Source organism: Nyctibius grandis, chromosome 5 (assembly GCF_013368605.1).
Source record: "Nyctibius grandis isolate bNycGra1 chromosome 5, bNycGra1.pri, whole genome shotgun sequence".
NCBI lineage: Eukaryota > Metazoa > Chordata > Aves > Nyctibiiformes > Nyctibiidae > Nyctibius > Nyctibius grandis.
In genome coordinates, this window is record NC_090662.1 from 80,698,174 (window position 1) to 80,712,272 (window position 14,099).

A 14,099-nucleotide genomic window follows, 5' to 3' on the forward strand; every position below is an offset into this window, starting at 1 on the left:
GTATTTCTTCATTTCACTATGTACACAGATCAAATAAAAAGACAGTAAAACAGCAGAACATATTTTGAATGGAGGTATTACAGGAACTTTCCTTTTCGCAATTCAAATATCCTGGTTAATTTTAAAGAGGTTTCCACATAACTTTCCTTTAACAATCTACAGAGAACAGTTGAAGGAAAATACAATTGGGACTAGACTTGGGGCTGAGATTTTTTTCAAGCAGCATAAGAGAAGGCCCCCCAATTCTTAACTGCAATTCAAGAAACCATTAAGCTTATTTATCAAAAAAAAAGCATCAGTAAGGTGACATCATACCACCACAAGACTCCCCGTGTAAAAAAACATAGTGCAGGCTATATAGTTAACAAAATCCACAGCCTTACCAGTCAATAACAATTCTTCTTTGATTTGTATTCCATGAAGCAATTTGATCAAATGGACAGATGCAGAGATGAAACCCAAGTTCCTATTATTAAATCGGGAAAAAAAAAAAAAAACCACTTGATATGAAATACTCAAAAATAAAGCAAAAAGGCTTTTCACTGAAGTTAACGGCAAGTCTTTAACATCTTCAGAAACTCTGAAACAAAAAGCAGTTTATCCTACTTAACTGTGCCTGACTATCAGTAGCCACACTACTACCATCAAAAGCAAAAGGAACCAGTTTAAAGCATCAGCCTGCGTATTACCAATTTTGGACACAGAACCTTCAGCGCTAAGTACCCTTTCCTCTCTTTTTGCTATTCTTCTAAATCAGATGTTAAAAATTAGCAGGTTATTCCTGCAATTTAAACAGCTTTATTTGTGTAAAAACTTTGCTTTGTTTGAAGTCCAAGTGTTCAGGGAAAATGTCAATGTACACTACTTAGTAATAAACTTTGGGGTAGATTTAGATTAGGTATTAGGAAGAAGTTCTTTACTGTGAGGGTGGTGAGACACTGGAACAGGTTGCCCAGAGAAGCTGTGGATGCCCCCTCCCTGGCAGTGTTTAAGGCCAGGTTGGATGGGACCTTGAGCAACCTGGCCTAGTGGGAGGTGTCCCTGCCCGTGGCAGGGGGGTTGGAACTAGATGATCTTTAAGGTCCCTTCCAACCCAAACCATTCTATGATTTTAAATACCAACAAAGTGATTAGTCACGGCCATCAAATGAACAACAGGGCCAGTTCAAAGGGAAACATACAAAACTCTCAGAGGGAAGCAGGGAAGCTCAAGTAATCCTTTCTCCATGAGAAGGAATCATAGGTAGAATCTCAGAATGGTTCGGGTTGGAATGGAAGGGACCTTTAAAGATCATCTAGTCCAATCCCCCTGCTGTGGGCAGGGACATCTTCCACTAGACTAGGTAGCCGAAAGCCCCATCCAGCCTAACCTTGAACACTTCCAGACATGGAAACACATGGTGACAGTGAAGATAAACCAGTGAAGTGAAGCCATTTGGAATCAAAAACGCCAAAATAATTCTACAGCCAAAGATCAGCAATCCTGAAGGTAGACGACGTACATACCAGGATGCACATGCAACAAGAGTAAAACACAATAGTCAAAGAATACAGTATAAACGGATGAAGTCTTCAGCTTTGAATTCGTCTGCACTTTAGTAGTCAAGCTTTGCGAGAAGAGATCAGCCAAGACAGAGTGGCTGAAACTTCAGAACACAGCAATACCGTCTCTACCAAACCTCCATAACCATGAGTTACTTAAAAAATATCATATCATCACATATGAACGCTGAATGATTGTCTTCTGCAGATGTTTGCCAGACCAACATATGCACTTTCCTACTAAGTTCTAACACAGAAAAGAAGCCAAAGATACATTTATAAATCTATAATGCACACATACCCACTGGTACACATACAATCTATTAAAATCAAAACATTTCCCATTCCTTCAGACCCCAAATTTCTTCACAGCACACAAAGCAGAAAAACTGACCCTGGAAGGAAGAAAGCTTCACATTCCCTTATAGTTTAAGAGCTGTTACACAATCCAGAACTTTTGATTATTCAGGACATTTAAGTCCTAAAAAAGTTGTGCATTTGAAACTGTTTAAAATCAACACAAACACATCACAGAATCAATTAGGTTGGAAGAGACCTCTGGGATCATCGAGTCCAACCATTGCCCTGACACTACCATGTCAACTAGACCATGGCACTAAGTGCCATATCCAGACTTTTCTTAAACACATCCAGAGATGGTGACTCCACCACCTCCCTGGGCAGCCCATTCCAATGCCTAATAACCCTTTCTGAAAAGAAATTCTTCCTAATGTCCAACCTGAACCTCCCCTGGCAAAGCTTGAGGCTGTGTCCTCTTGTCCTATCGCTAACTGCCCGGGAGAAGAGGCCGACTCCCACTTCACTACAACCTCCCTTCAGGTAGTTGTAGACTGCAATAAGGTCACCTCTGAGCCTCCTCTTCTCCAGGCTAAACAACCCCAGCTCCCTCAGCCGTTCCTCATAGGCATTAGCTGGCTCAAATCACCCAGTGCAGTATTAAAAGGAGCATAAATTGTTGTGCTGCTGCAAAGCCAAAACAGTATCCGATGAGTGACCCACTGAGTCCGTCACTGTTACAAACATGGTCAGAACTTTCTATACACACAGGCCTTCCCCTTCCTGCAGTCTAAAGGAAAGTACAATTATTAGCATCCAGCTTCCTAAATGAGCAAGGCTATGCTAACTGCCTAGTGAGGGCAAGCACACAGCACAGGTATAACCAGTGCAAAGCACATTTTTGTTCAGAATTAGGCTGGCTATCTCAATTCCATTAGAAAGTAAAAATTAGTTTCTACTTTTTAATGGAATTCAGATATCCATAACTAGGTTGTATTTGTCGTGCTACTGAAAAGGGCAATCCTACCAACTCCCAGCCATGCCACTCTGTTCCCACCGTTTTGTTAACATGAGTAACTATGGAGCTACAGTAAGTTACCATAAGGAACTCAGACTGGCTGAACATCCACCCAGCAAAAATTTATAAACAGGCATATAAATTTTCTGTCCGATCAGTTCCTTGACCCACAACATGATCACGACTGCTAGCACTGCTAGAAACAAAAAAGGTAAGGGCCTGAACTTAGATTTACCTCATTCTAAAATTAATGCCTTCTATGAAAAGTCCTGCAAATTTTGTGGCTTTAACAAAACTCTGCCTTAGCACAGAAGTTGTGACTTTGTCTCACGTCAAAATCGTATTTAGTTCAGTAAACCAAATCTGTCAAGTCCCAAGAAACCAAATTTTAAGATTGTACTCCAGAACAATTATTCATGATCTAACAAACATGTAACAAGTTTTTGAGGGTTTTTTTTTTGGTTGGTTGGTTTTGGGTTCTTGGCGGGGGGTATATGCGTTAGGTTTTTTTTTTTAAAAAAAACAGCAGGTAGCCTACCAGGTTTTCAGTAACTACAGCTGGTTGTATCCCAAGCATCCCCTCAATGTTGCAACAGACACAGGCAAAAAAAAAGAGAGGCTAAATAACTTAAGAAGCCAGACTGACTCCTTCTTATCCATTAATATCAGTTTACCTGTATATGTATCAGGGCTGATATGCACAATTCTACATGCTATACTTTGCCATAAGCACCAGACAGATCTAAATGTACCTTAAAAAAAACATACTAATCCTGTAACCAAAAAATCAAACTAACGAAAGAAAAAAAAGGATAGTTCTACAGTCAGACTTCCAAAAGGCTTATATCATTTGCATAATCAACTCTTACTAAGGACACAAACACTTCATTCTATTAGTCAGCAGTGCCCCAAACTCTGACCTACAAATAGGTCAGCTATTTTTGTTCCTTGCATACTTCAAGTGATTGCATCAAGCAGGAAATATCAGTTAATAAATCAACTAGCACAGCAGTGTAAAATAAGAATCTCTATATAAAACCACACAAACATCAGAAGGTTATATTTTCATATGGGTTAAAATGGATCATAACTATACCTCATGACACGTTGATTCTTGGCACACTCAACACAGGCATTCCTCATACATCTGAAACACTCTGCTATGAGCAGCAGGCAGGCGTCTAGATCTACCAGTTCACAGGAGTCCTTGTAGGCCTGCTCAATTTCACTTGAGGCACTCATCAGGATTTCCAGGAGATTCCGAAATATACTTTCTTCTGCCATTTCTCTGAAATAAATAAATTTGTAGTGAACAAAAAAAAAAAAGCACCATTATCAAAAAGCATCATATTATGACCGTTACGCTTCTTACTGTAAACCCGAAGATGTTTCTGCATCACTCTGTAACTATCCTTAGTATACAAGGTTTTTCAAGTAGGAAGAGCAAAATATACATACACAATCGTCACACCAGCTTTTCTGAAAATAGGCTGTGAGGGAGTTCTGCTGCCTTAGCACTCCTACAGCTTTCCAACAGCTCTTTGGAATCTAAAAAAAACCCAAACAAACAGTCTCCCTAATGCATACAGCTAGCTAGCATGATTATACATGACACTGCATGTTGTTTTAAGAATCAGAAATTGATTCCATTAATGAATACAGTTTAGATGCCTAGCACTAGATGTTTCAGAAGGAGGTCTCAGAAGCTCCATTGTAAAATAGCCTGCCACAAAATTTCACCACTTCTTAGAGTATCAATACCTAGGAAAACAACACTACAAAACCATTTGCATAGACAGATACTATATTAATAGATGAGAGAGCTGATGCTGCTGCACCACGCAGCTTCACCAAACTCCCCAGGACCGACACGCACATCTGCAGATGATCTGTCACACAGATACACACAATATTTCCAAACTACAGCTATTCACATACTCTCTCCCCTGATTTTATGTTCAGAAAGATGAGGGCAACACACTATAAACATTGCTAACTCAGTTTTGATACTACATGCTGGTGAAAAGAAGCCACACAAAGAGTGTTTATGGCATTGCTACAGGAAAGCTCAATAAATTTGCTCATCCAATACTTCTGATCAGAATCTAAAAACGGGAAATCCAGATGCACCTTCCTTGAACCTTAATCAGACTTGTCGTGTACTCAGGATCAAACAGGAAAGTTTGGAACTGAGACATAATGCTGAGAAATACCTCCTAAGCTATGAACAGAAGAAAGTGGGATGAAACGGAAAGTAACGTTAAACAAAATACGTTCACACAGAAAACTTCTCCTAAAAGAGAACTTAAAAATTTCTTGATCAAACATTATTGGATGATACAGTACTACCTGTGTTCTGCTGCTCCCTCAAATGTCTAAACGTTTGCACAATTAGACATTCTACCTACCTTTCAGCATAAGTGATCACAAACCAAGCCATGTACGCAAATACCATTAAATTACTACAACAGCTATCAGATCTCCAGGAAATATATATTTTATTCTACGACCTCACAGTTGATCAAGACCAATCTCCAGCTACATTAAAAAACCACCACAGCATCAGTGAGAATTATCAACAGCGAGGGGGGGGGGGGAAAAACAAAACAAACAAGCTACATTTTCCAGTGGTTTAATACTGAGAGGGAAATACACTAAAAGTGGCACAAGAAAGACCAAAAGCAGACCTGGTCCTCAATCATAAAGAAAAACAGTGGAGCTTATATAGCCAGAAAGAAGGTTTGGAATTTGTTTTTGTTTTTAACACCTAAGACAAGACATTCATGGGACTTGCACCCTCCACTTGCAAGAAGCGGCGCAGCTCCTGCCACTTCATCCCAGGCACGCATGCCAAAGAAGATTCAGGGGCTGACACACCACAGTACACATGGCAAATCCATCCAGGCACAAGTTTTTCTAAACATCAGAAGAGCGACGGTCTGGTAAAGGAGCGCCCAGCCAGGCCCTGTCCCAAACACACAAGTCGTGTTTTCTCTATTGAGTGAAGATGCCATACAGAACCATTAGCTGTTAGTCAGCTTTTAAACACTGAAATTATTCTAAAATAGGAAATCTCTCAATCCAGTTGCAGTTTCCTTTATATTTATAATCCAACACAAGGCCTACGCCTACGTGTTGGATTATCACATAAAACTGGTCATTTCCTGACCCAACTTCAAAATACAGAAATCAGTGGTCAGTGCAAGACATGTACTACTGTACAACATTCAATTACTTGAAATTGGAAAAACAGAATGAAAAAAGCTGCTAGTACTTTTGTGCACATTCTTGTGACTCTACTGTTAAGAGGACACCTTAAAGTCATTCTGATCCTGGAAAAGTTTCTACTCTTCTTACAGAGTTATGCAGCAGAACGTAAGTTTTAGACAGATAATGGATCACAAACTTACTGTTGTGACAACTTTTGTCTAATATTAGATTGAAAGTAAAAAACCTAAGAGTGTAGATGTTTCCAGTAAAATACAAAGATGAAACTCTTGCCTGTCCTAACAGACCAAATGCGATGTACACAAGGAAGTGCCTATCCTCACTGCAAATGTGGAAGCAGAGGTGGATTTTTATGTATCAGCAAAGAGACAGACCTCCAAATCTCTCTCTTGCACACTATGAAAGAAAATGAATGTACTCAAGACAGATGTTTCTACCCACAACAGCTCTCGTCCTATAACAGAAAAGGAAAACCTAACCAAACAAGCAGAAGTTATTCCAGACAAACAAGGAATGACTTAAAGGCTGTTCGGCAAAGCAGGATTCTCTTCAGAGAAGACGTAAATGTGACTCTTGCACTTAAGCATTTATACATCACTGCAATTTGAGTGCATGCTACAAAGGAATTTTAATTAAAATCATTCTTCTGCACGAAAAAACTAAATTCCCAAATCAGTGAGCAGAGCAGGAAGTGTTTAGCTAACATTAAGAAATCAGTCAAGAGTGATTTCAGGCAACTGTTCCACAGCAATGCTTAAAACCATTTTTTTTAAAAATAATCTTCTTTCCAGTAGTATGCCAAGGATTAACATACAGATAAAAACAGCAGCTACAAGTATTTAAAATGTATTTCTGAAAAGGAAAAAAAGGAAAATATTTTCCTTCCATAACCTTTTCCCTAATCTTTAAATATTAATTTATAAAATTAGCAAGGACCCTGTTTAGGAGCTTTTAGGTGAAAAAATACCTTCTACTGTAAATAGGCCTTGACATTCATTCAGAACTGCTCTGTGGATATTCCAAAAACTTCTGTTTCCCATGTTTTGTTGCTTAATACAGGAACTTCACAATTTGCTGCTGCCACCTGGCCTTGATTTCAGCATCAAGTATTCTGCAGGAATACAAGAGGAAGCAGAAGCAAAGGGTACAACAGCCCAGCCCTCAGACAAGGAAGACACGCATGATTTCTTGTTAAGTCAAAACAAGGAGTTAGTATTCATGTATCCATGCCAAAGGAAGATTACTGTCACTCCTCATAAGATTTAAGTGCTTGATTGTTAAAAATAGAAACTGTACAAGATAACATCCTAGTGAACAGAGTTAAAAACATTAACGCAACCCTGTTCAAAAGACTAGGGCTCCAAAAACCATGAAACTAGTCAGGAATTATGAGAACAACCCAGAAGTTTGCAATTCTATATTTCCACTCTATGTTTTAGATACGTATACCATTCCACTCCTCTAAGCAGAATCCCTAAAAAGCCTTTAAAGTATTTGTCTTCACAATATTCCTGGTAATAAAGCCATTTTCTCTTCCTTTTGTAGATTAATAATGGAAGCATAACGAAATCGGGTCATCTGCTCAAAAGCACTGGAAGTCTCAAGAAAAGCACACAGCTGAATTCAAGTCTCCAAATTCCACACCACAGTCTAGTAGTTGGCGCGTTATTTTCCTCACATTATTTGCTTCTGAATTACAGACCACTAGAAGTCACATTTTTAAATCATTTTGTTTCCATAGGCACTGAACAATCACATAATAACAAGAGAATTGTCATGGAATATCACAACTTTAAATACCAAACATCCACTGGGTTATGTCTTCTGGTTCAACAGCACCAACAATAGTATTCTCCACAGTTGCTCTCAGATCCTAACACTACAGACTTGTCCTTCTGGAAGTGCAACTATAGTGTCTCTCTTCCAGCCCACCTGCACCCACAAACTTGGCTGTTTTGGGGAATATCTACTCCTCTGTCAAACACAGTGGAAGAGGTTTTCAGGGAGGAAGGCAAGAAAGAGTCAGAGAAGGCATCAGCATGTAAGCCCAAAATTTGCACAGGCCCTCCTCTCTTCCTAAAAAAATTGAGATGAACACCAGATGAAGGTCTCCTATACGCACAGAGATCACACGGGAGTATTTGTAAGTATATCTTCCCTCCGTCCCCCGACTTTTAAATGTGGATTTAGTTAACAAAAATAGTATGGGGAATTTAAAAAGAAACCACCACCACGATTTTATGCTAAGCTAAAAAGTTTGATTTCTTCTTTCTTAGGTGTTATAACCTTCAAACAACTACTGTTAGGAGTGAGCACGAGCTTCACACCAACCTATGCCACCTCCCACCTTCCAGGAGGAGCGGAAACCCTTTACTGCAAGCCAGTCACGCAGCTGAACCTCTGCATGCCCAACCTTTGCCAAAGCCAACAGTGTTGTGCGGTATTGCAGAGGTTCCCCCAACCTTACTGGAACGCAAACACTCCACACCGGCCCTTGTTTTCTCCAGTAACCCCATGCTTTCTCTCCCTACCTTAAAGCTACTACGGGCTATCTAACCTTTTCCTCCCGATTGAAGCCACCACAGCCCATCGTGCTGCACAGTTTGTGCCCTCAGTCGCCAAGGCCTACAACCACCACCCTTGTCCCAGGGCCTTGCCCTCGTGCGGGCATTAAACTGTCGCTCAACAGGGCCTCACATGGGCACGTCTGATGTCTTACCCATTTCTGGCCACCCTGCAGGGCTCACCGCAGCTTTTTGGCCCACAGCAGCTAATCCCACGGCTACAACCCCCCCGAGCGTACCTGCCCAGGAGGGTAACTGCTGTCACCTGCGACTGGGAGATGAAAAACTTTCCTCCCTGCCCTGGACCTGCCACAGGTGCAGGGACACGAGCAGACTGCCAGCTCCCCACGGGACCCCAAGAAAAAGGAGGGGAGAAGGGACAGGTCACCCCCACTGGCCCCGGGCCCCACAGGTGACCCCCCCCGGGTCCCACACGAACAGCATCCGTGGGGCAGAGATTTCACAGCAGGAAACCGGCAGCACCCGGCCGCTCCTCTGTGGGCACTGAGAGCCCCTTTCGCAGCTGAGCCCGCAGCCGACACCCCGAGGGGCAGGACCTGCGCTCGGAGCAGGGCCGAGCCCTCCCTGCCGGCACACGGGCGGGCGGGCGCGCCGCCGCTGGGGACCACCCAGGCCGCCGGCACCGCCGCTTCCCGCGGCCGGAGCTCCCTCCCCCGGCCCACGTGGCCGCGAGCGGCCCCTCCTCCCGCTACCTGGGCTGCGCCTCCCGGAACAGGGCCGCAAGCGCCCGCACGCTCTCCAGGCGGACCTCCGGCGCGGCCGCCACGGCGCGCCCCAGCCGCGCCGCCGCAGCGCGCAGCGCTCCCGCCGCCGCCATCGCCGGGCCCGGCGCAGCCCAGCTCCGCCCCCCGCCGCGCGAAATCGGCGGCGGCCCGGCCCCAGCGGACGGGTGGTGCGCGCGGCGCGGCGTGGCGTGGCGTTGCGCTGCGCCCCGCAGGGCCGGCCCGGCCCCGGGCTCGGCCGTGAAATGGCTGCGCGGCCTGTGGGGGCGCGGGGGAGGGGCGCTGGGGCCGTGTCCCGCGGGGTCAGGGGAGGTAAAACCTTGCCTTTTCCCCCGTGGAGAAAAAAGCAGCGTGGGGTCAGCTTTCAATTTCGCCTCCTTCGGCGGGCCCACAGCGGCCCTCGGGGCTGCCCCTCGGCTCTCCTCAGGGAGCGGGGTGAAGGCTGGCTGCACACCCTGGCCCTCGAGTCTGGTCCTTCCACCTGTCCCGTCTGCTTCGGAGATGCCTGCCTCTAAGTGGTCCAAATAAATATTTCAGTGTGTCTAGACATATGTACAGAAAGGTAACATGTATACATTGGGAAAATAATCCAGCTTCCCATGAGCTGTGGCCAAATACTGTGGAAAGCCTCATTAGTTGGAACTAAACTAACTTTACCAAAGGTAGTTGAAGAAACCAGAAAGCAATACCTCCAACAGAAAGTGTATGGCAGAAAAACCCACTGGTGATTAGTTTCTTCCCATTCACGCCTTCCTCCGCATTTCCCCACATGTCCCTGGTACCCCAGGCCACGTCAGCGGTGCCTGCCACTATGGGGAGCAGAGGGGACCTTGCTCCCCATCCCAGAGCTTGCCCCTACACACCTAAAGGATGTATCCCTCTTTTAGAAATAAACTTGCATGTCTTGGGTTGCTGGTGGGGCAGGCTTTTTATTAAGTAAGTCCACTGTCAAACTTATTTGTCCATTATTAAGTGCAATTTCCAGGCCTCTTCCTGGTAATTACTGTGTGTTAGTTATTAATCCACAAACAAGCAGTTCTCCAGACCTCTACAGCAAAAATAAATTGGTTCAAATAACAAATAGAAGTAAAGTAAGTAAAAGGTACCAGGCAAGAGCCTTTGCAAACATGCAAGTTATTCCTTTTGACAGTTCCTATTACTTTTAAGAATTGCCTGTTCATGAGTAAAGAGTAATTTGTTTCAACTGCAATGAAGCTCGAGACTAAGAATAGTGAAGCATCAGAAATGTCCTGGCTGCGGCTGAGTATGTTGTGCCTGACAGTGATGACTCTGGGGAAGATAAGGCTACAGTACATGACAACATTGTTCTGCACAATTCCCGGTGACCACTAATTCCGTATGTCTGGGCAACCAGCAGATCACAACTTCAATGAAGGAAGCAGTAGAATACAATAAAATCCAACAAGATAGTCACACGTGCTCTGTGAAAATTATCTGCAAATACATAATTGTGTATTTTATCCTACCCTGTTTGGGAAGGGACACAAGTGTGCCCAGTGGTCCGATTTATTCAACCTTCGTCATCTTTTACTTGCCATTTTGCCTGTCTTTTGTCAAACACAAATCTTTTAAGCAACAATTTCATGTTTATCCCTTATAAACATTTCTCTCCAGGATTTTTTCAATGACATCTGATGTTTTAAGGCAACAGTTATCCAGCTTTTACTCATTAAGTATACAGATTTTTCATGTACTGTACTGATGAGTTACATTGCAAAATATTTCAGGTCAAATGCTGAAAATACAGACTAAACCATAGATGTCAAAGACATCAGGATGGGGATGCATTAGTTCTGTAATGCAAAAACTAGTACATTGTTAAGGCTTGACTTAACCCCAGCTGACATAGAGGAAGACAAAAGTCGCTTATGCTTACACTGCGGGAAGGTTAGATAGCATACAGCAGCTCCACGTGTAAATATTTTCTTTTTAAGAACACTTAGAAAACAATGCAGAACAGAAAAGTCTTTTTTTTTTTCTGGCAATTTTAACAGAGGCCTGATCTTGGCGATATCTTCTTCCAGCCATTTCCATAGGCCAGCTTTATCCTGTTTAGATTTGCTGACTGTTTCATTAAATGCCTCTTGAATAGGTATTATTGATTATTACTCGTGGATCCTTGTGAAAAATAGTTCTGCCTATGCATATGATCTCTTCAGAAATTTTTAACAGCCACAGCGTTTTTGGTTTTCCTCATTTTAATCTTTCCATGCTTTCATTCATTCTCAACAACACACTCGAAACCACCTTTACTACAAGGCTATGCAATACTTCTCATAAGGGAGTTTTGCAGGGTCTCAGGGATATCAGTTATAGAATTTAGTCCTTTTTACCAGATCACTCACAGATGTCGTATCTTGAGCTCATCTGATCTACCTGATTCTGTGAACACTGGCAGATCCCTTAAAGATCCAGTTTTGCCCCCGAAAGAGCTTACAATCTAAATAACAGTTTTTCTTAGCACAGATTTAGAGAACTACAAGAAAGAAAACCATTCACCTGGAGCCAACTACTCCATCTGAAAATAAAATGATGCAGAACCTATTTTTAAGAGTTCTGCATCAAATTAAGGGTTAGGACTCGTCTCTTGAGGCACCAGTGTTTGAAGCTGTATTCAGAGAAGATCTGTCACAGCTGAGACTCTGGAGGGAGACAGTTCCGCTGTTTCAGCAAACCCTGGCTCTGCAGGAGGCAAAGCAGGTTGAAGACTTTGAATCCCTCACATCTCAAATGTTGAGAGATGGCTGCTCATTTTAGTCACAAGATGTATACTAGCCTTGCGGTTTTTTTTATTGGAGGTAACTTCCATCAGAAGATAAAATTTGGGCTCTGGAAAAAGTTACTTTACACTGAAGAAGCAAAATCCCACAGCATGTTTGCATTTCCGGCAATAAAATATTAGTTTTTCTGTCTCTTATTTTGGGCCTGTATTAGATTAAGTATGACTTGAGCCAGAGAGCTTGAAGCTGTAGACCAAAGATTTTATTTTGGTCTAGTATTTAGTAGGATCCAGTAAAATTGATTGATGCACTCGGGAAAATGCTTTTGATTAAGCCTTTGCTGCTGAGGCGGTGATTCCCACGGCGGATCCACTGAGCCGTGGAGCACACCACACCCTCACGCCAGTCCTCAGTTCCCACTTATGCCAGGCAAATTACAGTAATTAGCCAAGGAATTCTTGAACACTTATGTTAAGACAGGAAGAGCACATCTGAGAGGAGATAACACCATCTTCTTAACTACCAGAGGTGGAACGCAAAATAGCTTTTACGTTTTTGGAGGTATTCCAAAGCAATGAAGAATCCATATGAAATGGATACTGCAGACTGTCTTAATCCCAAGGATAGCTATTGCAGTCCCAAGCCAACAACTCAAAAGGTATTTGGCTTCAGATGAGATGTTACACATGTGTCCGAGGGCCATAAAAGAGTGTTGCATTTGATGTCAAGATGTACGTGTCACTCCTTTGTTATGTAATAACAGAAGTAAATTTAATTTTTCATAAGAAAGAAATCCCTCCATCTGGAAAGAAAGCCTGAAAGGCCCTGGAGGAGATGTTCAAAGTGCTTGCAGTTTGTCATGGAAACGAATAGTGTCTTCCAAGAAGTACACGCGGATGAAATGCTGTCTGCTGTACAGTTGTCAGGCTCAGTGTCACTTCAGATACTCTCACCTCATTTGTTAGATGCAGGCCAATTTCCAGAGTGAATGAGGAATTTCATAACTGTCATCTGCCCTTCACAAAGTTTTTATGCCACATCTGCATGGAGTGTTTTTATTGGGATCAGCATTATCATCATCATGTTGGGCAACTGCACAAGTGTATGGAAGGACACAATCCTTGCCCTATTCAGTTGAATCGGGGAGACACTGCTTAGGATATCTGGTACCCAAAGTCCAGTTCCTTCATAACCTGGAGAATTTCATGGTACATGAATTTCACCTCATTCATTGATTTATATTATGTAGAATTTAATGTCCGGTTTTGGTCGGGTATAGCAGGAAATGGAGCTGAACTGTAAGAAAGCTGGTGCTAAGTTAAAAGAGGCTATATGTACGCTGACTTACAGAGTCCTACAGTTTTCTGTGTGTAAGGGACACAGAGACTGACTTACACATCAGTTGAGTATGTGTCAGCCCTGGGAGTGTGAGGGCTGCATCCAGCCCTGGCTGATCGCATCTGCACTTCTCCATCATTCATTTTAAACAGTGTCTTCCAGGTAACACCCAAGGAAGGGTAATTTTTTTTCTCTCGTCATTAGCTTTGCCCTTGACAACAGCTGCCTCCAGACAGAGGAAAAGCTCGTGCTACTTTACCCACCTCCTCCTTTTCCCGATCCCAACCCATATGTGCTGTTCGTGGCTCTGCTGCACCTTCCACGCATTCCCAGCTGCTGCCATCTCCCATCCTCCAGCTGAAAATACGTCTCGGGCTGCTCGAACCTGGATGCGAGCTGGCTGGGCATCCTCTGGAGGTCCTAACAAGTGCCTTTCTCTGCCTGCCTTTCCACTGGCTCCCTCCCTTGCCGCAGCGACCTCTTCCTTCCCCGTCATTTTGTAGTTGTGACAAGAAGCAATTCCCATGCTGCCAGGGCATAAGCAAGGTAAAAGTGGTCAGGGAAAGCCTCCTCCTCTTTAGAAATTTATTCTCACGGATAGAGAATCTCCCTATTACAGGGTTTGACA

General features: G+C 43.1%; 1 protein-coding gene across 2 annotated transcripts in view; it reads right to left on the reverse strand.

Annotated features, from left to right (window-relative positions):
- Positions 1–9,487, reverse strand: part of ATXN10 (ataxin 10) — a 108,551-nt gene extending 99,064 nt beyond the window's left edge. The window contains exons 1-3 of one of the 2 annotated variants that reach the window (XM_068402095.1): positions 9,363–9,487; positions 3,954–4,145; positions 384–466 (exon numbers count right to left, since the gene is read on the reverse strand). In XM_068402095.1, coding sequence (XP_068258196.1) covers positions 384–466; positions 3,954–4,145; positions 9,363–9,487 — 400 coding nt within the window. Of the gene's footprint in view, positions 1–383; positions 467–3,953; positions 4,146–7,052; positions 7,186–9,362 lie in introns of those variants that run through there. The other variant, XM_068402096.1, reaches the window with a different exon arrangement.
- Positions 9,488–14,099: the final 4,612 nt, after the last annotated feature.